The sequence below is a fragment of the Alligator mississippiensis genome, chromosome 1 (genome assembly GCF_030867095.1).
Source record: "Alligator mississippiensis isolate rAllMis1 chromosome 1, rAllMis1, whole genome shotgun sequence".
Classification (NCBI taxonomy): Eukaryota; Metazoa; Chordata; order Crocodylia; family Alligatoridae; genus Alligator; species Alligator mississippiensis.
In genome coordinates this window covers 218621864-218647378 of record NC_081824.1, presented here as the reverse complement: position 1 = coordinate 218647378, position 25515 = coordinate 218621864, and the positions used below count along the sequence as shown (strand labels likewise).

The window sequence follows — 25515 nt, the reverse complement described above, 5'->3', positions numbered from 1 at the left end:
ATGTTTCAAAAACTGTAAAGTGAAACACTCCAAATTATTCAGTAAATAATTAAACTCATAAAATGCAACTTGTACTTAAGCAATTAGAAATGAAAAAGAATGTACTTTCTGGGCAATTATATAGTGGCAGGATGATAATACCAGGTTTAATCCTACCATAATAAAAAATATATTAGCATTCTTCATCTTACAGACATGGTAAAATAGCGTTTTCTTAGATAAGCATGAGTACTACACATTTAACAGGGAAGTACCTACTATAGTTCTCCTGGGGAAGGCTAGAACCAATGGATGCAACCTCCTGTAAGGCCGCTACAGGCTGAATACCAGGAAAAACTCCTTCACAGTCAAGGTGTCCAGACTGTGGAATAAACTCCTTCCAGAGGTGGTGCATTCAACTACCCTGGAGGTTTTCAAGAGGAGACTAGACAGTCACTTCGCTGGGGTCAAATAACCTGAGGTGTCTTCCTGCCTACAGTGGGAGGTGGGGGGGGGGGTGGAGGGAAGGGGCTGGACCCAATGATCTGCAAGGTCCCTTTCAGCCCCTAACAATCTATGAATCTACTAAAGGGTTCCACATTAAAACTTGTTGAATTCTGTTATACACTTCACCCAAACAAGGCTTTGTCAGGATGAAATTCTTCTTTTGGATGTGAAATTTCCATTTTATTAGCTTAATTAAAAACACGCACCGAACTGAAGATACAATTTGGTTTCTATTACAATCACAATTGATCCACTTTCTTAATAATTATAAATAAAAATCTAGGCTCAGTTAAATCAAAGGCACAACTCTCATTGACTCCAAAAGTCCCTTACTGGTGTCTTCCCTGCATCCAAAATGGCTCTATCCTCATTCTACATTAAATCCATGGTTACAGTATTTAAATTAGATGATCTGGACTTGAAATGTGAATATACACTGATAATGGTTAACATAGTTATACAATTAAAATAAGATCTTGACACTGGATATGCTGATCTGAACTGGTCTTTTAATTTGCATAAGTTTCTTTCCAGACTATTAAGAAATGTTTTATTATGCCTGGCTACTTAGAAGATCATGGGTATCATAACTTGTAGAATTTCCATGTATTATTAAAGCAAGCATTCATAACAGGGTTTTAACTTGCCATTTATTATCTACACTGCATGCCAGGGGTTGTCAACCAGGGGTACACACATCCCCGGGGGTACCTGGAAAGGGGGTAAGGGGTATGTGCAGGCAGGTGGGGATGGAGCACCACTCCCCTCTGTGGGCCACACAGGCACTGCTCAGCTGGCTGGACGCAGTGTGGGAGAAGCTCACAGGCAGTGGCTGTGACTGCCATCCACCACCCCGTGCCATCATGTGTAAGCCCCAGCCCGCTCCGTATCCAGTCGTCACCCTCTCCCCCCCACCACAAGGGGTACACTCCTTAAAAAAGGTTGAAAACCCCTGCTATATACAATGGGCGCATTCTTTGACTATAATATGTTCTCCTTTAAACAAGCTTTGTAAAAAAACTTTTTAAAAGGTATTTGGTCAATAGTATTTCTTTCTTGGTAATGCCTAGAGACTGAGTCAAAGTCTAGCCCTCCAGGATGCTAATATATCCCCAAGTATACACCTTCTACACACCCCAGCATACCTCAGTATGCTGCATGGGCAGTATGACAATCTCTGCTCCAAAAGAGATTTTCAACCTGCATAAATTAAACAGAAAGCCAGCATGAAGAAAGAGGTATTAACATCTTTTTCCCCCATGTAGAACATGGTACATCTTTCAAGTATTTTGGCCAAGGTTACCTAAGAAGGCTTCAACCAACCTGGGCATAAAATACAGAACTCCTTAGACCTGGCCAATAACATAACAAAACACTATCTCCCTGTCACATGTTAATTTGTTACATTATTGTTACAGTAAATGTACATTATATCCTTACTACACTGGTTTTGTTTTAGAGCTGCTGTTGAAATTAATAAGAAAAAGCTTAGACTATGTAAGCACCCTTTACAGGCTATGCCAAATATTGCCCTCATCTCACAGAAAGCTGAAGTCAAGCATCTTTGCTTTCACTTCTGTTTTAGCACACCATTGTCTATTGCACTTCATTTCAGTCTAATCTTAAAAAGATTTACTGTTCATAAATCTTTATGTAGGTTTATGTTGCAAAGTCATTTTGATACCATTGCTGTAATTTATGGGAAGCGGTGGGCTGGCCTTCCCCTCATGAAATGTACTGGGTACACTTTTTATGAAAGCATATTAAAAGGGGGCTCTGCTGGTCATGACCACAGCAGTTTAAGCTGTAAAACTGCTCCCATTTCACCACTATTTCATATGCCCATAACTTTCCTGAACATTTATCTTTTCTATTCTTGGGCTCTGCCTAAAGGGGATTTTAAGAAAGTGGAAGGAGTGACCATTTCAGCAAAACTCCTTCAGCTAATTTCAAATGAGGATAAAAATTCTTTTTAAAAAAATACTTCCCAACATCCCCAGATGGAAATAACTCAGACAAGTGAGCTCACACTTCAGAATTATATGCGACAGAACACTCTGGCCCAAACTGAAAAAAAAATAGTCTCATAAACAAAAGTTATGAACATGAAAGAAGACAACTAAGAATACAAAGCAGAATACTCATCGTTAGCTGCACCACCAGACTCCTGTCTTATGTACTTATATGATCACAGTAGTGCATCTCACAATCTTTATCTTTACAACATGCTTGCCAGGTTGAGAAGTATTACCCCTGTTTTCCAAATATGGATTTCCTTTCTACATATTAACATTTTCTATTATAGTAGAGAAATAAATCTCATATGGCCCCGCGGGCTAAATGACTGGTGCAGGACCAGTCCACGGACCAGATGAACTGTGTGCAGTTGACCCCACAGTCCAAATCAGGCCAATGTGCCCCCTCCCCACTGCCACATGCCAAATCAAATGCCCCAAGTGTTTGCTGCAGCCAGTTTGGGACTGCATTGCAGATGACACCCACTCTGACCAGATCAAGACATGAACCACAAGCGTTACCCACTCTCACTGGTCTGGGGTGTATGCCACATGTAAAATGGGTCCCAGACTTGCTGGAGCAGGCTCTGTGTGCAGCACATCTCAGACCAGCCAGAGTGGAGAACCCACAGACCACCTCCGCATACCTGATCCAGCACCCGCTCTGGTCAGTCTAGAACTGTGCTGCACATAGCACCCTCCCCACACCATGTGAAGTAGGTACTGTGTGCAGCTTGAATCCTGGACCAGCAAGATCAGGGATGCATGCGGTATGTGGAAGAGTCCTGGACTGGCTCTTCACTAGACCAGCACCAGGGGCAAGATGAAATGGCTCCACGGGCTGGATCTGGCCAGCAAGCTGTAACTTTAACATCCCTGACTTAGACCATACAACTTTTGTTCCTACTTGAGAGTGCTCACTCAGATCAATGGAAATATTAAGAGCAGAACAAGAAAAAAAAAAAGGAAAACCCCCAAAACAAAAAGAAACCCCCACATATTTGGATCAAAACAATATCTGTAAAATATCTGCTAAGCAGCAAGTCACATTGTTCAATGTTATGTGACTGTATAATACATTGCACGAATACACTTTTCCCATTGTATTCCAATGGGGAAAGTGTAGCGTTAATGTTGTCATGGAAACATAACTGGATTTGCTATGGGATTTACTTTTATTTATTTCTCTTCCTGAATGTAAACCTGCAAAGCAAAAGGTTTATCAGACATTTCAATAGTGAAAAACATGTTCCTACCATTTGTGTAAAGCGTATCTGGTAATGTAACTGATTTCTCCCTATTCATATCCAGTATCAACAGCAAGAAAAGATCTGGATGAAAATGGAATGCTCATACTCAGCTTGTCACCAAGCAGATCCACACAACACTGAAAAATCTTTTGGAACTATGAAAATATGATGATCCAGACTGAGGATCCAACTGGATTTAAACAGTTATTTTTATTCAAATGCCATAAAAATAATTGTTTTAACAAAAAACTATACACGAGATGAGAGTTTACCCTTAAACTATGTCCAGACTGAGAATAGCTTGATATTTGGACTGAAGACAAAAGGCAGACTTGAGGATTCAGTGGTAGGGAAAGCTTGAGAGATGCTTTTATTAGAAGGCAAAAATACTGTAGTAGGCTATATTTACATACAAAAGGCAAATTAGCTGGAATTTTGTAAATATTTGAAGTGATCTGGAGAGAAGGTGGTAATTAATTGCTATATGTGTTTTTACTTGGGAACTTAGCACATTTTCAAATTAATAGTAATTAATAAGTAAAGGAAACATTTAAATATATAATAAGTTAATTAGGAATAGCTAAAGCAGATACTTAGAAGTGCTGGGATTCCATGTCAGTACTGATAATGTTGAATCTCCTAAGATATGCATATTACAGAACAGCATGATAACTAGCTAGCTCATCCATTGCACTGCTACGTTCAGATACTTGCCATCTGTCTATTTATCCATGGTCTTGCTACACAGTGGGCACATCTACACATTCATTAATGCACTTTTGCTAATGTGCATTAAATTTAGTACTGCCATTGTGAGGCACATTAGCCTATTTTAATGCACATTAACAAAAATGCATGGGTTTTTTGTTGCATTTAATGCATATTAAAATAGACGAATACGTATTAAAGTGCATGTTCAGATACAGCCAGTATACAGCATATTGCTTTCTATTTCCAGAAGATCTTTGATGAGGGGTAGTACTGAAGGACATGAACCTTTGATCAGAATCTCTCTCCTTTTCTCTGATCTTAGACATGGCAAACAAAACCAAACTTGGTAGTATTGTGTGTGCTTGGAGGGAAGTATATGCTCTACAATAAACATGACTTGTTTTGAGTTTTCAGACTGAACACCTAACAAGTCACAAAGCAGTATTCGAAAAATAAATGTCTGATAGCACAGGAAAGGACATTCCCAGGAGCAGGACCCAGATGACAGAACTTCTACGAGAGAAGAACAATGCCAGAACTAACAACCCATTTTAGGACTCAATGAAAAAAAATGATAGTTTCTTCACAAACAGACAAGCACTTACAGAAAAAAACCCACCACATATTCATTCTTCATTTCATGTCCTACTTTTCCTCAAGAAGTTTGCCTGTTGCTTATATGCCTGGATTTTCACACACTTTTCTACAGCTCAGTCTCTGCCTGCAAATGTTGCTTGGCTCCCAAACTTCATTGCATCCTGTCTACTTCTCTCTGCAGGCACATCCTATCCAAGTTAACCGGTACCTTTGTCTATGTCCCCAGGACTTTTCCCTGCCTCTGGTGGTTTCAGTCTGTGAAAACAGTTCCCATTTCTTCACCTGTCTCTCTACAGCAGCAAATCCCATAGAGGCAGCTACGTTCCTCCACATTTCAACTTCTTTACAGTAAAGTGTTGGGATTTCTGCAGAAGTAGCTAAGGACAAAACAAGAGATGCACCGAGTAACCTGCTAGCTCTTTAAAAAACTATTGACAGGCATCTTGTACTTCATCTTTATGCTCAAGAGTGGGATGTGTTCTAGCACCAAAATTTCACAGCAATCTACCAACACCTGTCCATATAAACTTAAAATAAAATATTCAGATATTTATAGACAATGCAGTTGTTTATCAAAAACCTAAGCAAAAACAACCTATAAGACACAAAGCGCAGCAATATCTAACAAACACTCAGGTTAAAGATAAGGACTCAAGTAATTACACTACACAATCTACAACATAGGAAAAAATCCTTTCCACGGTCAGATGGAAACCATCAGCCAAGCCTTACAGTATACTAAAAGCGTCTCTACAGCAGCCTGTACAACCCCATTCAATCACATTATCTATACCATTAGTACTCTCCTACCGCCTTCCCCTCACACACGAAACAGTAATTCAGGGGAGCTGAGGAAGCATAGACTTTTTTGTGGCCTCGGGTAAGAAGAATTTATTTTGATTTAGAAGTTATTTGATTTAGAATAAAGACCCAGTCTCCCCAAACAGGCAAATTTAGGTGTTTGATAAATTGACAAAGCATGTGCAAATAATTTTTAAAATGTTATGAGAGTAATAAAAAAAAATACAGTACTTCTTGATATTTTAGCAGTGATAAAGGGAAGCTACCAGGAACTAGTTTTCTGAGAACATATTCCCTGCACTGTTCCAGAAAGAAGCAGCAGAGCATTTGCAACCTTATCACTTCTTCCTTCACTTATGAATAACTCTCATTTGCAGTCTGATTTTCCTCTTCAACTGACCCAGACCAAAGTATGCACCTGAATGCTTGCCAGGCATCATGATATACACAGGAATTATCACAGCAATTGAAGCATGCATATAGCCATTAAGGGAAGGAGCTCTGTAATATTTTGAAACCAGTACTCATTTTACAAAACAAACCCATTGGTTTTTTCAAGCAAAAACTTCTGGTTTTACAAAATCAGAAGTTATTAAATAGCAATGCCATAAATGTAAAAACATTCATTCGTATCTGGATGTCAATGAATGTTACCAAGACTTAGAATTTGAGAACCACTGTACCTTGTCAATATGTTTATGATGGAACATGCTGCTGCCACTCAAATAAAAAGCAATTCCTTTTCTAGGATAGTGCTGGCTGAAAAATTCCTGACATTGCTATAGATATTCAGGAAAAGATATTAGGGATATTCAAGACAGCCCATAGTTCTGTATCAAAATACAGATGTGTCTTCTGCAAACTTTTTTCCTGTGTAAATGTAGCCCTCCCCCCAACTACAGAATTTGTTTTTCTGTCCAATGTTTGCAGGGTGGTGGGGGGTGGGCTTGGAAATCAATCCTTAACAGTGAATTGGAGTGACATCATTGTATAAGAAGGAAAAACTTTCTGGCTTTATGACTAGCATTCTATTTAAGGTATCCCAAGACATTTGGGCTTTTTCTGCCACCGACAAAAAAAAATGTCAGTAGATTTCAGCTCCTCCTTCAATGGGAAGGCCATCAATGATGCCTCTTCATTATTTTACTTGAAGAAATGGCATTCAACAGCAGTAACACCTCTTCCAAACCAAAGCTAATTAGCTTACACATGGCAGAGTACTGAATCTTTTGTCTAGGGTAAGAGGAAACCCAGGATTTTCCTCATTCCATGTGGCTGTCATGATCAGTGTTTTCATAGGTCAGCACTGATGTGATGGGCTAAGTAGGTGACATGGGCTCCCAGCATGGGGGCTGATTCCAAAAGGTACTGCATGTAGCATCAAGGCTGTTCTGAGTTTCTCACGAAAAGGTTGAAAACCTGTTTCAAGTCAATCTCGAAATGTGTATGGAAATAGCATGCATCAGCTTGCTAATGAATGCATCTGCAACTGTACAAGTTAATAACCTAGTTCAAGACAAAAGTATTTCTTAGGGTGATATCTTTTATTAGACCAGCTATGTAGTTGGTATAAAGTTATACAAGCTTTTGAATGCAAGCCACCTGAGGAAGAATGTCTTGCACTGGAAAACTTGTCTAATTGTATCCCACTGCATAGTTTGTCCAATAAAAAAGATCATCCTAAGGAAACCTTGCCTCTCACATATTTTCTAGACCGTAGTGGCTAAAAGAACATGCCTCTTACACTTCCATTAATGAACTAGCACAGGGGTTTTCAACCTTTTTTAATAAGTGTACTCCCAGCAGCCCCCTTTTTAATAAGTGTACCCCTGGGAGGGGGTGGTGAGTGACCGGACATGGAGCGGAGGGGGTTGGAGGGAAACAAGCAGCTGCCACACTGTCTATGCAGTCCTGCTCTCACCCTGCCCGGGCCCTGCTTCTGTGAGGCAGTGGCACAGGGTGGTGGCACTCCATCCCCACCCGTTCCCGCGTACCCCCTAGGACCTTTCAAAGTACCACCAGGGGTATGCGCACCCCGGTTGACAACCTGTGAACTAGCATATTCGGAAATAACCTGTGCTCCATGACCTACACAGGCTGCTTTTTGGATACAAGATTTTAAAAGGTTTTCTTTTAAATCTTCATAGATTAAAAAAAAAAAAAAAATCTCTCTCTAAACAGCTTGGGACCTTCCTACATCAGACAGCCTCTGTTCCACATGTCCCATGGCTACAACTGCAATTAGCAAACTGTCTTTCTGTACAAGAGAGGCTCACAGTAAAACATTCTGCACAAAAGGGCTTCAGCTCCTGAAGAGCTGTTGCAAAACAAGTAATTAATTCAGGGATCTTGGTTTTCTGTGTTTTAAAATTGCAAATTCTCAGATAAAAATACCAATTTCTCTGATTTAAAAACTAAAAATCCAAGTTTTTCCATTAGTAAAATGCAACGCCACTATATTTATGTATCAATTTAACACAATGTTTTATTGCTATATTTACAATTTTAAAGCAATTTGGAAGCCTACCAGTACCTCAATCCGTATAATAAAATAAATTATAAATACCTATATATTTTGTCAGTTGATTTTGGGTTTTTTTTTTTTATCATGGAAAAATCAGAGCTCCCCTGGCCACCTTCACTCACCAGGATGTGGGTCCAGCTGTGGCTGTCCCCCCTGCTACTTTGTGGTGCTGAGCAACTCTGATATGCTGGTGCCCTGCTCCTGCCCCTGACTCCCAAGCCACAGCCCCTCCCCCCCAGCCCTGCTGGCGCCCATGACACTCAGCCCACAGCCCCCACCCCTGGGCCACGCTGGTACGCATCCCTCCCAGGGCTCAGCCCCCCCCATCCCTGCCAGTGCTCCTCACTGCCGACCCACAAGCTCTCCCCTCCGGTTCCCCTCACTCACAAACCACAGCCCCCCAACCTTGCCAGTGCCCCTCACTCCTGACCCACTGCCCCCTGTCCCCCCCCCCCCGGCCCAGCCAAAGGGGTCCCCCAGCTGCCCCATCCCACACAGGCCAGAGTGCAGTGGCTGCAGCTGCTCCAACTCATGCGGGTGGCGATGGAGCGAGCCCGGGCCTGGTGTGGGATGGAAAGAAGAGGAAGAGAGGCCTATGGCACCTTCTCCACCCTGAGCTGGGGCTTGTGCACCGCACCAGACAGCGTGCCTCCCATCTCCTCCCCCGGAAAGCAACTCCCTGCTGTCCCACCTTTACCCAAGAGCATGAGCACCAGCCTTGGTGCCTCCGGCCTGGCCACGTAGTTCCCTGCTGCTTCCAAAGAGCCCCTCATTTTCTGCATCACACACACACAGAGTAAATTTTCTTTCCGCTATAAAATATTTTTCTAGTTTAAGGATAAAACCAAAGGCTCAACTGATAACTTTGGGCTGTGATAGGAAATAAGTGAAAGGGTAAAATTAAAATTATATTATATTTAACAATTGCACCCTGATCATCCAAAGATCTCATTAGAAAGAGGCATAACATCACTGCACAGAAAAAGGTACATATTTCCAGACAAATACCTTGGTTTAGTTGCGTAGCCTCTGTAATCTGAATTCCATTCACAGAACACTGTGCTCCATGCAGTGGTATTAGTGTCACTGTCCCATTGAGATTTTCAAAGATGCAATGCTCACTTTCCAAATCAAGGCCATGAAGAACTAGAACACCCAAGAGCAAAGAAATATACTTAGTTCCTTAGCAACTAATAAGACCAGCATTTTGAATTTTTATTTATTTTGGGTATATGCCATCAAGCTTTGAGTATTTATTTATTTTTATTCTTGTTAAAGTATTATGTCTTTTCCTTCTACAAATATCTTTGGGCATCTGATTTACCTTTTACATAGGGACATTTATTAACTGTCTCCACTAGAAAGCAAAGCAAGTCATGCAGGGAAGAGCATGGCTTTCTTCCTTGGATCATCTTGGGTATATTTTAACAACCCTTGATGAGCAGAACATTATACACCATGGTCCCCCTGCTTTAACTGTGGCAGGTTAGGATGATGTGACTGTGTCAGGGTTGGCTTTATAGTTTTGCTAAGAGATTAGACAATAGATTTGTATAGGATGGTTTGGAGAGTGAATGATCTTCCCTCAGGTTGGGGTTGGACTAGAAGACCTCTGGAGGTCCCTTTCCAGTGGCAGATCCAGAAGGGATGCAGTGGTATGGCTGGATCATTCCACAGGAACCTCTGGAGATTTTTTGAAGTCTCCGAAGCAGGTGAGAACCTCCCCCAACCTTCCTCTCCATGCTCAGAGGCATATACCTTGCCCTCCGTTTCCCTCTCTCCTCCTCTTGCTTCTGTTTTCCTGCTGTCTCAGAGGTGTGGTAAGTTTCAGAGTAATTTTTGTCCTCTACAGCCTGGCTGCATGGGTATTGGGCTCAGCTGGGACAGAGAGCAGCAGCAATAGCAAGGGCAGGGGGTGAAGTCCCCCCTCCCCAGGCCTGCTCCCAGGGGGACTGGTCAAGTGGCAGAACCCACCCCCCTTACCCATCACCACTGCCACTGTCCTGTCCGATTCCCAACTGAGCTTAGCCCCTTGTCTGTATGTTCCATTCTCCCCCCACCCCCCCAGCCAGGCTGAAGTGGGCAAAAGCGACTCTGAAGCTTTTCCCACCCCTGAGACAGCAAAAACAGCAGTGGCTGGTGGAGCGGGGTGGGGGGAAAGGTAATGCAACTCTAGTGATGGGGGGGTGGGGGGGGTCTTTCCTGCTTTGGGGATTTTGAGAAGTTCCCAGAGGCTCCCCCAATCTGGTCTGCCCACACCACTGGTTGGGGTGAAACTGTTGGGGGGGCAAGGCAGGGCTAATAAGATGCAACCATCCCTGCAGTACAGGTTGCTACTCCCACACCCCCTTTTGCCAAATCCTGGATCCATCCCTGTCCCTTCCGACCCAACCTTTCTATGATTTATTTAAAATTCGGGGCAAAAGATACAATGTGGTCACTGGGACTCCTATTATGGACCATGCATACAACATATACTAAGAGGCTTAGCTCTCATTTGTTCAAACACCAAGAGAATAAACAAGTCAGTACAAACATGCCTAAGTTTCCATCAGGGTGGAGACTGCTGATCCAATGTTTACTTTAGGGAAGGCAATAAAATAAAACTGACATGCAACAGACTAAGAAAACGATCATCTCCTGACCACAGCAAGTAGCTACACAAAGGCTATGGACAGAAGTTCATTTGTAGTGCTACAAAGTGTCCATCCCTACCTGAAGCAGCTTTTACTGCAGCTTGGCAGTGGGGTGATGGCGGGGAAAGGAAGGGCAGGGGGAGAGCAGGTTTAGAACCTTGTAGTGCTACATGTAACTGTGCAAACAACATAGTACTACAAAATGTCTCACTACAAAGAAGTTGCTCTTTGAAAGTAGGGGTACAGTTCGTAACCATATTGGTTTACAGGCAATTTTAAGAGCCACATTGGAAGACTCTGAACTAAGTCCGACCTAATTATGAAAATGTAAATCAAGCGCTGAAATGCACTTCTCTTGTGTATCTTGTTTATTAAAAGATTAATAAAAATGTACACTTATCAACAATATGTAACATTTTCATTAAAGAAGAGGGGAAATTTTAAATATGTAATGTGCTTGGGTGCTGGACATAAGAGGGAACATCAGAAGGATGGATGGATGCGACTAATGCCACAGCTTTCTCACCAATATTCTGCTCTGTTGCAGCATCTTCCCTACCAACATAGGTTTGGCCCTCCTAGATATCAAAAAGAAATTGTTAAATTTAACACCTCAAAAGAAGAAAAGATTATTTTATTTCATAAAGCCAGCATTATGAATTACACAGATGTTTAACCATAGTAGTTTGTATAGCTAGTAATATTTTTAGGTTGCTTTATTAGACAATCTTTATTATATAAAATTGTTAACCAATTCAAATTCGACTTGTACTGTGCAAAACCACCTTGGTAGTTCTTGGGCAATTAATCTATATTTGGATTTCAATTCAAGCTTTACAACAAGATGAATGTAAAACCAATATACTTGGCAGTAATGTCATACATCTATCATTAGTTAAACAGTTGACCCGCAGGATAGACTTAAGCTGAAAATTGATTGATATTTTAATTTGAACAAGTTATAGCCTCTTAACAGCTGATGTCACAGTACTGGAGAAATATAATGAACATTTACTATATTTAGATAGCAAATTAATACTTTCATTTAAGTTGTCCATTTAAGAATCATGAGGCAGATAAAGACTATGGAAGCAAAGACGTGTGTTTACCTTCAAGTGATACAAAATGATACCAGTACTGAGAAGATCATCGTCAATGCCAATTAAGTGAGGGAGTTCAGAATCTAAAACAACACCAATTCCTTCTTTTCTAAGAGCTAAGGTTTGTTCCTGCAATAAAAAAAATGAAACTGTATACTTTCTGAAAAGGACGAACATATGAAATTACTATTCATTCTCTAAAGAGCACTTTTTTAATGAATCTGTAAGTTGCACATTGTACAAAGGACAATAAAAATACAAGTTATTAAAAATGCTATTTTGCTTTTCAAATGGGAATTTTATGCTTATAGAATTTCATCCAGGAATTCTACAAAGGTGATATTCAGGAATAACCAGAGAAGCAGCTGAATTCCAGAAGATAAGGAAGATTAGTCTAAGAACAATATTTGAACACTGGCTGAAAGAAAGATACATACCACCTTGTGTGTGGTAGGAAGAATTTGGAAATTCATATGGAATTAAGTAAGGATAAGGGACGTAAAACTGAGTTATCTATGGCCACACTTAAATTAAACTACTTGCTCAAATAATAAGCCTGAAAAACTAAAAAAAACAGTAAGCTTAAGTAGTTATAAGTAATCTTCAATGTAACAGAAGTATGGTGTATTAAATAAACATATCACAGTTGCTGCCATAATTTCAATTCTACAATGTTTGAAAGGGCCAGGATTCCATTGAAGAAAGTGTTGCTTAGTAGACCTGTGCAAAGCAACAAGTATTCACTTCAGATTTGGATTCGGATTTGGTCAATTTGAAGGGACAGTGATTTGATTTGAATCTCTGTCCCGATTTGATTAGGCAGATTTGGAGCTTCGGCAGATTCGGAGCTTCTAATTCGATTTGGACCTTTTAATGGGTGTCCCAATTCGATTTGGATTCAGAGATTCGGCCACCAAATCCAAATCTCCTCGGAATCGAATCAGCTACCAAAGCTTTGCACAGCCCTATTGCTTAGCATGAGAAAGTGACAGAATCCCTTTTTTAGCAAAAAAATATTTTTACAAGTATTTTTGATACATCAGTGACTGTATTTTAATATATATAACAATTGAGATACATCTGGCTTTGAAATAAAAAACTTTAGTCTACAATTTAAGAAAGATAAAATCAGGGTTTAAATATAAGAAGAGTACAGTTATGGATCATAAAAAGGACTTCCAAATGTGTCAGGAGTTTTAACTTAATTGTCTAAACCAGCATCAGATCAGTGAGGTCAACAACAGTGAAAAAGAGAAAGCAGTACATTTCACAGCTACATATCACAATGCATACACTTTTGTAGTGGCCCTTCTAAAACGCATAAGAAAAAACTTCTAACAATGGAACGACTGCTGTTTTTTCACTTTACAAGACCTTACATTTCTGTATGCGGTTAGTTTTTTTGCATGTTTCTTTAAATACATCAAGTTAACAAATATGAGAGTGTAAGGTCCAGTATTTCAGATATTCCTTCTCGCATAAAAATAACAACAGAGCTAATTTGGTCTAAATTTCATTTTATTCTTCATTTTCACCACTACAGATTTTGTGGGAATACGTAAAGTTAATGCTACCTGTTAAGAACACTTTCTAATGCTGAGTACTTCAAGCCAAAATGTCACAATGATGAGATGAACAAACTACTATCCCCTCCAAGAAAGGTCCCCACAACAGTAAAATCTAAAAGAAAGTTTTCCAGCATTCAGAACAAAATGAATATGATTAATGCTGCCCTGCAGGTCTCTGACATTCAAACTGCATCCAGCTACTCCTTGATATTATAAAAGTGTCACCTCATAAAACTAAGAAGTAGAGCTTAAATCATTCTTCAAGTGAAAAAGTAATTTCAGACAAAAATATCTATCACATATTAAATATTTACTGAGTGGCATCTCCTGTTATGCATAATTTATAATGCTCTTATATGACAAGGCTGAACACTTAAAACACTACAGGCTGGTGGCCATTTGCACAAGTGCTGGCACTTTTGGCCCAATGCAACAAATTAAATATTTAGAGATGAACATCTTTTTTTCCAATAGAACAAAGCATTTACCAACATCCCTGACTGAGGAAAAAATTGGCTCACTAGGATGTAAAGAAATCATGAGCAAGGAAGAAAATCAATCACAAACAATTAAGAACAAGGAAAAATACTACCGCATTTACTGGCTCACATGTAAGTGGGAAAAGGTATCAGCAGGGTTCCCCAGGGATCAGTCCTGGGTCCAGTATTGTTTAATATCTTATTAATGATCTGGACAATGGCATCAAGTGCAAGCTTAGCAAATCTGCAGATGATACCAAGTTGAGCAGAGTAGCATATACTCCAGAGGGCAGGGCTAGGATCCAGAAAGACAGGACAGACTGGAAAAAAAATGATCTGCAATCAATAAGATAAGATTCAACAAGAAGAGTGCACAGTCCTGCACCTGGGGTGGAATAACTGCATGTACAAATACTTACTGGGGAATGACTGGCTAGGCTGCAATACTGCAGAGAAGGACCTGGGAGTTACAGTGGACCATAAACTGAATATGAGCCAGCAGTGTGCTCTTGCTGCAAAAAAGCCAAAAGCATATTGAGTTGTGTTAATAGGAAACCAAGGGAAGTGATTCTTGCAAACAAGCAAAGTGATTCTACTGGTTTATTCAGCATTGGCGAGGTCTCACCTGGAGTACTGTGTCCAGTTTTGAGTCCCATACTTCAAGACACATGTGGAAAGATTGGAAAGAATCCAGCACAGAGCAACAAAAATGATTAAGAGCCTGGGAGGCAAGATTTACTGAGGAAAGGCTGAAAGAACTATGATTATTTAGTCTGCGGAAGAGAAGGCTGAGTGGGGATTTGCTAACAGTCTTCAAATACCTGAAGTGTGATTACAAAGAGAATGGAGATGGGTTTTTCTCTGTGACAGGACTGTAGTGGACAGGACTAGAAGCAACAGCCTCAATCTGAAGCAGGGGAACTATAGGTTAGGGATTAGGAGGAACTTTCCGACTATAAGAGGAGTCAAGCATTGGAAGAGGAAACCTAGAGAAACTGTAGAATCGCCATCCTTGGAAGTTTTCAAGAGCATGTTAGATAGGCATTTACCTGGAATGGTTTTGTGAAGGGACTGATGGGATGACCTTGTGAGGTTCCATCCAGCCCTGCTTTCCATGATCCTATGATCCAGTTTCTTTATATTAATATGATTAGAATGCAATGTCTTCTATTGATATAAAAAGAGTGCAATTATGATTTGAAATGGATGCTATAGATGCCTCACTTCTTGTTTACTCATATCTAACACTGAAAAATACAACCAAATTCTATTGGAAAGACCTTATTTTGGAAGCCTACCATTTCTAGTAACTAGGTACACAGTGTATCCCACTGACATGAGGATTACAGCCGCAACAGAAAGAATCTCTCTCACAGTACACACGTATTTCTCACTTAAGACCTTGCTTTTAGGTGCTTACAACTAAGCTTTAACCATTTGACTGAAACTGTGTTGAATAGCTGACTACTTTGGAGAAGTTTCAGCTAAACCATTTAGCTATTTTTTATAGTGAGATAAGGAGAAAATAAATTATCCCCAGGGATCAGGTTTTCCATTTGTGATGGAACAATGTGGTAGAACATGGATTTTCTCACTGAAAAGAGAAAAATGCAGGAAATGGTGGGTTTTCCCTGCAGGCTGGCACAGTTCCAACCTGCAAGGGGCTGGGGGGTGCAGGGGGAAGGTAATCAGCAGGGGGCACCATTTGCACATGGCTGCCAGGCAGTCTGGAAAGCAGCTCCCATAGGTAAGTCTGGTGGGTGGCGTGGGGTGGGGGGATTGAGGCCCCCATAGTGAGGAAGAAAGTTGGATAGGCCTTGTGCTGCCTGGCCCATAGCCAGAATGTGCAGCCGTAGGGCCAAACGAGGAGCAGTACAGGGGCACGGTGCGGGACTGGCTCCCTACCCCTGCAAGCAGTGCCAGGGAGGGAGTGGGGGGCACATGGTTCTCAGATTTGTGCGTGGGGCAGGGGCAGGTGTGAGATGCCCACTGCAGGCTCGGGCTCCCTGCTCTACTGCCCTTCCCCTTCCACAGCCCAGAAGGCAAGATTCAGCACAGCAGGGCAGAGCAGGGTAGGGAAGCTTGATGACTTCTCCGATTAAAAACCCCCAAAAGCCACAAGCCCCATGCCGCCATGACCAAGCGCTTCCTGCCGGCCCAGCAGCAGCGAGGGGCACAACAACACCCCTGCTACTGCATCATGGCAGCAGCATTGAGCTTAGCCGCCCTGCTCTGCCCTGCTACGCTAGGTCCTGCCCACTGGGCCGTGGAGGCCCTGGGGGAAGGGCTGCAGGGCACGGAGCCCCAAGCCTCCAGTGGGCAGCCCACATCTGCCCCCTGCCACGTGGGCTCTGCTCAGCCTGTCCTGCCTATGGGAGAGGGGGAGCCAGCCTCCATGCTCCTCTCTACCACAGCAGCCACCATCTCCCACAGGTAGCCAGGGCTTGGGCACTGCTGTGGAGGGAAAGGGGGCTGCAGACCTGGGTCCTTGGCCCCATAGCCCTGGAGGCTGGGGGCCCCCTCTGGCAGGGTTGGGAGTAAGGGGCACCAGCAGGGTCAGGGGGCTGTGGGTGGGGAGTGCAGGGCAATGGCATGGGCAGGGCACTGGCGTATCAGGGATACCCAAGGACACAAAGCAGTGAGGGGGGATAACCGGAGCTGGATCCGCAACCTGGTGAGCAAACGGGGTAGGAGGACATCTGATTTTCCATAATAAAGAACACCAAATCAAATGCCAAAATGCATAGGTATTTAGAATTAATTTTATTATAATGACTGAGGCACTGGTAGGCTTCCAAATTGGTTTAATATTATAAATATATCAATAAATCATTGTGTTCAACTGATACCTGATCTATATATAGTGGCTTTTTATTTTAATTGCAGAAAAAAACATGGATTTCGAGGGGTTTAATTAGAGAACTCGTGGTTTGTTTGTTTTTTTTATCAGAGAATGTGTGATATTTAAACAGAGAAAACCAGGATCCCCGATTATCACCCGTGAGATGACATTCTTTCAGTCATTCCCTTGAGAAGTTTTAGCACCTTAAGTTTGAGAACAGAGACCTGAAGTTTGACATGGGTTGTCTTACTGATAGGGGTGTGGCTCTATACTGTCTTCACAAAAATTCACCTAAATTTACCAATGAAATGTGCTTCTGAGAAATATCAATATTCTCGAATACTTCTTAGATGACTTAGGCAGAATTCGGCAAGTAATTTAATTTGAAATTTCATCTGCACAGAGTATGTTTCATCCCTATACAGCACTATGCTCACAAGAAAACGCAAACCCTATTCTCCTATACACAGTAGCTGAGCATGCTCCCTCCTGGGACTTCAGCAACTAAGATGAACTTTCCAGGCAATTGCTCTTCCTCTCTGACAGTGGCTCCTCTAGTACTAAACACTGTCTTATGATCACAGTGATCTGCCTGCTACCAACCAGGAGAAGGAAGCAACTGCCTGACTCGAACATAAAAGTATGAATATAAGAGTGGAGACAGCAGAGTAGAATGTCTTATAACCACTATGGCACGCTGCACTCCAGAAGCTGGAATGGGTCTAAACATCCTCAAGTGTCTACATAGTCCTGCTATCAAGAAATAATTGTGTCAGTCTCCCCCTGTCTAATGGCTGGTTCACAGAAAATAAACAACCTATTCCAGAAATGCATTATTTTATTTGGATATGGCAAGGTTCTCCACCATGTCAAGGCCATTCTATACAATTCCATGCCAGTAAATAGACTCAGAAACATAGACAGTTCTGAAAAACAGTGGAGTAACATCCTCCCTATAAAACTGGATTTTTTTTTTTAACAAGTGCACCACAGAAGGGACCTTCCTCTGAACTCTTAAAACAGCATGTACACACTCCACTCACAGCTATTGTGGGAAGCATACTCTTGGAGTCTTCCTCCCTTGGCTCCAACAAGGTAAATCTTTGAACAAGCTCCAAGGAACAGTAAAAAAAATCTGTAAATACAGCGATCATTTTCACCTGAGCATGTGAGCAAGGATTACGCTCAACCACTTAAGTAGAAGTCACACAAAAAATACTTCTGTCAACACAAGAAATGCAATCCCAACCAGAAGAAGAAATACAGAGTGTACTTCACAATGCTCAGTTTGAGCTGGGATAAGCTGATTCCTACAAGTAGTTTCTTTTAATTCATTAACTTCTCTTTAATTCTTGTTATAGACAAAGATCTAGAAAAAAATCCTATCAAGATCTGCTGTCTAGACTCCCCTTGCCCCCCATTATGACTGGCAGGCCACTAGAATTCTATTACTACAAAAGTCAACTTTTTCTTTATGAAGAAAAATGAAGGAAGAGGTAGTAGAAGAAAGAAATCCAGTCCAGTATAAATAGCTCCTGCAAGATGTCACAAGTCACAGCAAGATCATTTCCCAAGGAGGCAGGATCCTCAACTAAGAGAAGTCAAATGTCCATATGGAGGCTATATTTGAGACACAAATAAATGCTCAGACTTGATCTATGGCTTGATTTAGTTCATAGTTTTCAACAGCTGTGGATCAACAACTTAAATTATCAGTGAAAGCAAACAAACAAAACAAGTCAGTCACTGTAAAAAAATACTAATTGTAAAGTTTCACAATCCTAAGGGTATGTTTTTAAAACTGAGTGACAATACATATCTTATCTTGCATTATCCATAAACAGAAAAAAATATTCAGTGTATTCATAGCTTGGTGAAAATTAAACAAACTGGGCAATAAAACATACCATACAGTAATAGTCATAAAAAAAGAAATTGTGGGGTTCACTTCTTTTGGAAACTAGTTTCTAGATTGAATGAACTCAAGTAAATCCCTTGATTCAGAAAAGAATCCTGATTCAGCAAATGAATAAGCACTTTTCTGAACCAAAGCCAAAATAATAGCTCTTTATTTGTTTTTTAAGTGCTGGTCTTGCAAATTCAGCCTGAGTTTTTTCTGGCTCTGAGAATCTATTTCTGATTACAAAGTGGTAAATTCATTAACATTTCTGTAAAGATGTGAGAGCAAGAATAAAGTACCACTCATTCTCCCACAACTATATTATCCTACTACATTAATCAAGAGTAATGCTTTCAGTCTCCAATCCTGTAATTAAGATCTGCTCATGTTGGTTTTTATTTTTTTAAATATTAATATAACGTACTTATGCCATCTTAGGTTAGGCATATTCAACAATGTAAAGCACATTCAGTAAAGTGTACAGTAACTGTAATGAGAAATAAATTAAAAGACTTTTTTTTTTTTTTTTTTTTTTACCTGCATGGAAAAAAAAAATCAAATCAGATCATATTCATTTTTTAAACCACCAATATTCCAGGTTGCATAAAAAAAATTAGTGAGACCTCAAGGCCATTTCAAATGTTTCCCAAAGGATTTACCAGTACAGGAAGCTTCCAATTAATCAATTTATTTCCTAGCAAAACCAGAAGTTTTCTAATGCTATTGGCAGAGAACATATTGAAGGGTAAATATAATTATTACACTGCCCTTTTAACGAGCAGAACCTCTCGGAGCAGTTTAATTTCCATTATACTTGCTATTGCTTAAACTTAATTCTTTATTTAAATATTGAACAGTTAACTGCAGGTGCACAGTTCAGAGAATACACTATGCAGACATTTCCAGTAAAACAGAACATTATGTTGGCTGAGTAAATTGTCCAGATGTCTATATTTAAATTATGCAAAAATTCATAATACCAAATTAAAGAAATTATGTGTAAAAATATGCAATAGCAAACATCTCTGCATTAATATTTAACCAGACTCCACAGCTATAGCAGACTTTTATGGTAACAGGTACTTTGGGTACATTTGATTTGATTGAAAATATGCTATAATATCCTGGGCTCATAACGTTTGAAAATCTTCTATGGTAAGGCACTAACACTGAACTCTCTATAAAACATACATATGTAAACTGCACACAAAGGAAGTTCTTAATTCATAACTGATTTTCTTCAAACTGTATATTGAATATTTAACATATTCTCTTTTAAATCCTTGGAATATAGCAAATAATGTGTTTCACTAGTAAAGCAAACACTCTCCCTCTCTCTGCACATTATAGGAATGCTTGTGAAAGCCAGTTCCTAAAAACAGACATTATGTAAACGGAGAAACTAAGAAATGCAAATGGACTGCTGGCCTCAGCAACCTCTTGTTTACAGCTAAGGTGAAAGTGAACCAAAAAGTAGTAAATACATGTTGAGGATGTGGATAATCTCAATCCAGAACTGTGAAGCAACTGAAACAAGAAATCCAGGTCAAAAGCAAGGGCTTTTTACCTATTACTTGGTGGTGGTACTATATGTAAAGGTGCTGACGGGTTTGCTCAGGGCTTGCAAGGGCAAGCAGGGTGTTCAGATGCAGTGGTGGCGTGTAGGGGGTGCACACGCATCCCCTGTTAGGCTGTGCTCCCTGCTCAGGCAACAGGCGGGGTGGGCAGGCGGGTGCCTACCTCTGCGAGTGCCAGCCAGGGAGTGCGAGCACCGGATGTAGGCTGCAGCCACTTCTGGGAGTGCTGTACCCGCTCACCGATCAGTAAGTTTTGCTGTGGGGGACCACCCCACCCCCAACCAGTGAGATGGGCCGCAGGGGGAAAGTTGCTAGGGGGGCATGTGCCCCCTCTGACTGAGGTGGCACTAGTCACCCATGTTGGGATGTGCACCATTAGGATGTGGATTTGCAGCAGGCTGTGCACACAGATATAGCAGCGAGATAACTAGCTGAAGCTTGAAGCTGAAGGCTGTAGAATGCACGGACCCAAATGGACAGCTGCAACTCCGGGGTGGGAAGCCCAGGAAAAAAGGGAGAAGTCTGGGAGAGAGAGAAGCTGAGGGCTGCGAGGAGAAGGTCTGCTTCTGAAGGAGGCTGCTGCTAGGACAACTGCTTCTGAGAGAACGACTGGCAGAAGAACTGTTGCTGAGTGAGCTGCTACCGAGGGCAGAGGAGCCATAAGCTACTGAGTACCCAGGATCTCCTGGTATCCCTTACTAAAGGAGCAGGGCTTGTGCAAAATAGCTCCTCTCCCCACTCTAGATCCCTCGGTGCAGGGACTCCCTGGAAGGGAATCAGGGACAGGGTTTGCTAGAGAAGGTTATTTGGGAGAGCTAAAGAAAGTAGCAGGGAATCTTGGTTTTGTGGGAGCTCCAGCAGAAAGCTCAGTAAAGTACAGCCAAGAAGGGGAACTCCAGGTGCCAAACACAGGGGAGCTGCCTTGGGGAAGTGCTTGAGGACGGTGTGATTGTTTGCACGTATCCAGGAAAGACTGGAAAAGGGAAGAAACCCTGGTCTCAGGAGCAGCGCACCCATGGTCCTGACACAACTCCATCTTCTGACCAGATGACAACATTGCCACACCTCTTTTGAGGCAGAACAAGCACAGCTCCACGGGTGCTCAACTGCAACCATCTACAGTCGATTGCTTTGCTCCGTGATTCTATGGGGATCTTGGTGATTAGGTGTATATACCTGTTATAAGTTGCCTGAGCACTAAATTTGATAACATAATTGCTTTTGGATATATAGCAAATACTTAAATAAGTATATATTTGCATATATAGCAAATACTTATATAAGTATTTGCTTCTGTTTGCTTGTATAGATTATTATTGAGCTCATTTAAAATATTGTTTGTTATCTACGTGATGTTGAATCTGTTAATTTAATAGATTTCATAGATTTTTAGGTTTGGAAGGGACCTCAGTAGATCATCGAGTCTGACTTCCTGCCCTAGGCAGGAAAGAGTGCTGGGGTCAGATGACCCCAGCCAGATGCTTATCCAGTCTCCTCTTAAAGACCACCTCCCTTGGAAGCCCATTCCAGATTCTGGTAACCTTTACTGTGAAAAAGTTCTTCCTGATGTCCAATCTAAATCTGCTCTCTGTCAGTTTGTGGCCGCTGTTTCTATTCACCCTAAGGGGCACCCTGGTAAACAGAGTATCTCCTATTCCTTGCTGCCCCCTCTTGATGAATTTGTAGATGGCCACAAGATCACCTCTCATCCAACTCTTGCGGACGCTGAAGGGATCCAAGTCCCTCAATCTCTCCTGGTAGGGCCTTACCTGCAGGCCCCTAACCATACGAGTAGCCCTTGTCTGGACCCTCTCAAGGTTATCCACATCCTTCTTGAAGTGTGGTGCCCAAAGCTGGATGCAGTACTCTGATTGTGGCCTTAACAATGCCACATAAAGGGGAAGTATCACCTCCTTAGACCTGTTTGTGATGCACCTCCTAATGCATGAGAGTACGGTTAGTTTACTTATCACTTGGTCACATTGACGACTCATGCTCATCTTGGAGTCTACTATGACTCTGAGATGCCTTTCCGCCGCTGTGCTACTTAGGTCACCCCCCGATCTGTATGCATGTTGGTGATTTTTTCTCCCTAGGTGCACTTTGCACTTATCTTCATTAAACTGCATCCTGTTCTGTTCTGCCCACTTTTTAGCAATACAAGGGTGCAAGGTCACTACACTTAGGGACTACAAAGTATTTCTACTATAAGCTGGGAGCTCACCATCTGAGAACAACTGAGGAAGAAAAGGACCTGCATGTACACGTGATCCTAATATGCAACAAGCAAAATCCATATTTTTTAATATAAAACACACCCCTAAATAAAACATTCACCTTAGTTTTGGAAGGCAGGATGTAGCAAAATTTTTTTTTTCCAGAGTTATGGCTGACTGTGTGACAAAGGCCACATCCCCACAAGCAGGGACATGCAGTTGGCATAGGAAAAAAAGCAGCAGCACAAATTTATGCTGCTCCTTTTTGCCTCAGTGCACGCCCTTGCACACAAGGTTAGAACAGGGAAAAATGTTCCAGGTGTGGTAGGGAAGCAGCCTGGAAGCACCCATGCTGGCCTCAGCAGCTTCACCTGGGGTCCTGGGGCCTCTTAGGGCTTCAGTGGCTGCAATTCAGGTGCACAAAGCCTGGCCAGCAGCCAGAGTGTGGCTCTAGCTGGGCAGGCTCTGGTTTTAGGCAATGCATGCTGCTTCCACATATGCCACCCTGCTTATTTTCTGTTGGTTTGTTTTTTTGTTTTGTTTTGGTTTTTTTGATACTGGGATTTCCCAGTATCCACATTTGGTTCCGCACCACAAATATGCAGCATGGAGAACCAAGTCACATGCATAGGGCATGTTTTACAGCACCTCAGAAGCTTCTGAGGTGCTGCAAAATGCACGTGCATGCTAGTGTGGACGCAGCCAAAGCGTCCAGGAACTGTGGCATCCAAGAAGCTCCTGCTACCTCACCCAGGCTGTCTCTTGGGATATCACACTTCCTACACACACTATGGGCATGTACTGACATGACATTTAAACCAGTCTAAGTGAACATAGATCTAAACCTGTAACTAGTTCAAAGCACATAAACTGGTCTAAAAATGGAGCAAGTGACCTAGAACAAACTTCATCTGAAGTACACTCTATTGAGAGAAATTTAGGTTAGACTGATGTATCGAACTGGTGTACTGTTCCTATGTTAGTACAGGAACTTAGATAGTATAAAATATGATTAGGTCCCACGACCCTTGCAAAGCCAGAGCAAGACGGATACTTCTTTACCAAACAGTTCCTTATAGAAGTTCCTGTAAATAAAATGTTGTTTCCACATCACGTGTCTCAACAAGACACTACCAGCAGATCACTTGTTGCTTCAGGAACAAGATACAGTGCTCAGCTAATAAGCAGGGCTGTGAGAGGTTTAACACAGGACTCCTCCCCTTCAGTTTACTGAACCAGACACAAGCAGTTGTCATCCTGGCAGCTGCATGACCTACACAGTATCTCCAAGCATGCTTCCTTTCTAGTGAGAAAAACAGCTTCCCTGCTTAAAAGACACACCGCAAACTGGGGGGGGGTAGGATCGACCTGAGAGGATGAGGGGGGAAAGATGCTTATTTTATGGGATAAAATATGATATTTACAAAAGGAACAGAGAGGAAATAATGCCACTGTATAAGCTAATGATGATATCTCACCTGGAATGCTGTGTAACATTGGTGTTCAAGAAGGATGAATCTAGACTGGAGCAGGTGAACAGAGGGGGCAGAAAAATAATCAGGGGAGTGGAAACCCCATCTCAAGGGCAGAAACAGTAATAGAAGCAGGGCCATCCGGGGGGGGGGGGGGGGGGGGAAGCGGCAAATTGGGGCAACTTCCCCATGCCCCATGGAGCTGGGCAGAGCGGCTGTGGTGATTCCGCGCTGCTGCCAGCTTTGTGTCCGGCTGCTCAGCACTCCGCCACCGAATCTGGAATTAATTTGCCCCGGGCCCCGCACCCTGCTCAAATTGTCTCTGAATAGAAGGTACTTGCAAAGTGAGGCTGCAAGTGGATACCTTTGCTATTTATAAATGTACTCAGGCAATAATCAGTAGTTTTTTTCTAGGAGGAAAAACGTGCTAAAGATTAATATTGGCACAAGAGTAAATGGGCATGAACTGGCCATGAATAAATTTAGGCTGGAAATTAAAAGGAGTAACCTAACCAACGAGGAAGTGAGGTTCTGAGGTTCTTTAAGTTGGAACACGGTAAGTTTATAAACAGAAGCACATAACTGGAGCCTGTGAAAGCAGGGAAGAGAACCTGGTGACCTAGTAATTCCCTTCAGTTTTATGTTCCTAAGTAAGTGGAGCATTTATACAACCTCAAATGAGCTAAAAGTCCTGCAATTTTAGACAGAAAAAAGAAGAATCAGCCAGCTAAGTTTTCTTTACTTTCGTAAGTTTTAATGGCAACTTTATAAAATCTTAATCAGGGGTGCACTGATAAAGATTTTTTAGGACGATATTGATGACTGATTATTAACGAGCCATATCAGCTGATACTGATACAATTGCCAATATACAGCCTAGCAGCTTGGAGAGTCGTGTCCGGCTGGTAAGTCTGTGGTGGGGAGAAGAGGCATAGGGGAGGGAAGGGACGTGGGGGAGATCAAGGCCCCGATGGTGAGGGAGGGAGTGGGGTTGGGGCAGGCATTGCCCCGCCAGGACAGGACAGGGTTGCGGGACAGAGTTGCGAGTGGCTATTCTGGGGAGACGCAGGGAGGGGGAGGGTGGATCCCGCTGCTGCGTGCACCCCCAGGGAAGGCATAGGGGGCACATTCCCCCCCCAGATCTGTGCGTAGGGCAAGGGGAGGCTGCCATTGCAGGCTGGAGGCAGGGGTGATGCCAGGCTCTTCCCAGTGTGGGGGCTGGACTGGGGCTGTGCTCGGGGCAGGAGGCAGCGGTATGGGAAGGGGGGCTACGGTGAATTTTGGGGTGGCTGTAGCCCCTTCCCAGTGTAACCCCCTCCCAGCACTGCCACCCACAGCCTG

General features: G+C 42.2%; 1 protein-coding gene across 10 annotated transcripts in view; it reads right to left on the bottom strand.

Moving 5' to 3' along the window:
- The window catches only part of KIF16B (kinesin family member 16B), a 263016-nt gene that overhangs the window by 134153 nt on the left and 103348 nt on the right, over window positions 1–25515 (bottom strand). For all 10 annotated transcript variants that reach the window (XM_019500765.2, XM_019500764.2, XM_014595029.3 and 7 more), the window contains exons 13-15: window positions 12130–12249; window positions 11547–11598; window positions 9393–9530 (exon numbers count right to left, since the gene is read on the bottom strand). In XM_019500765.2, the coding sequence (XP_019356310.2) occupies window positions 9393–9530; window positions 11547–11598; window positions 12130–12249 (310 nt within the window). The remainder of the gene's footprint in view (window positions 1–9392; window positions 9531–11546; window positions 11599–12129; window positions 12250–25515) is intronic.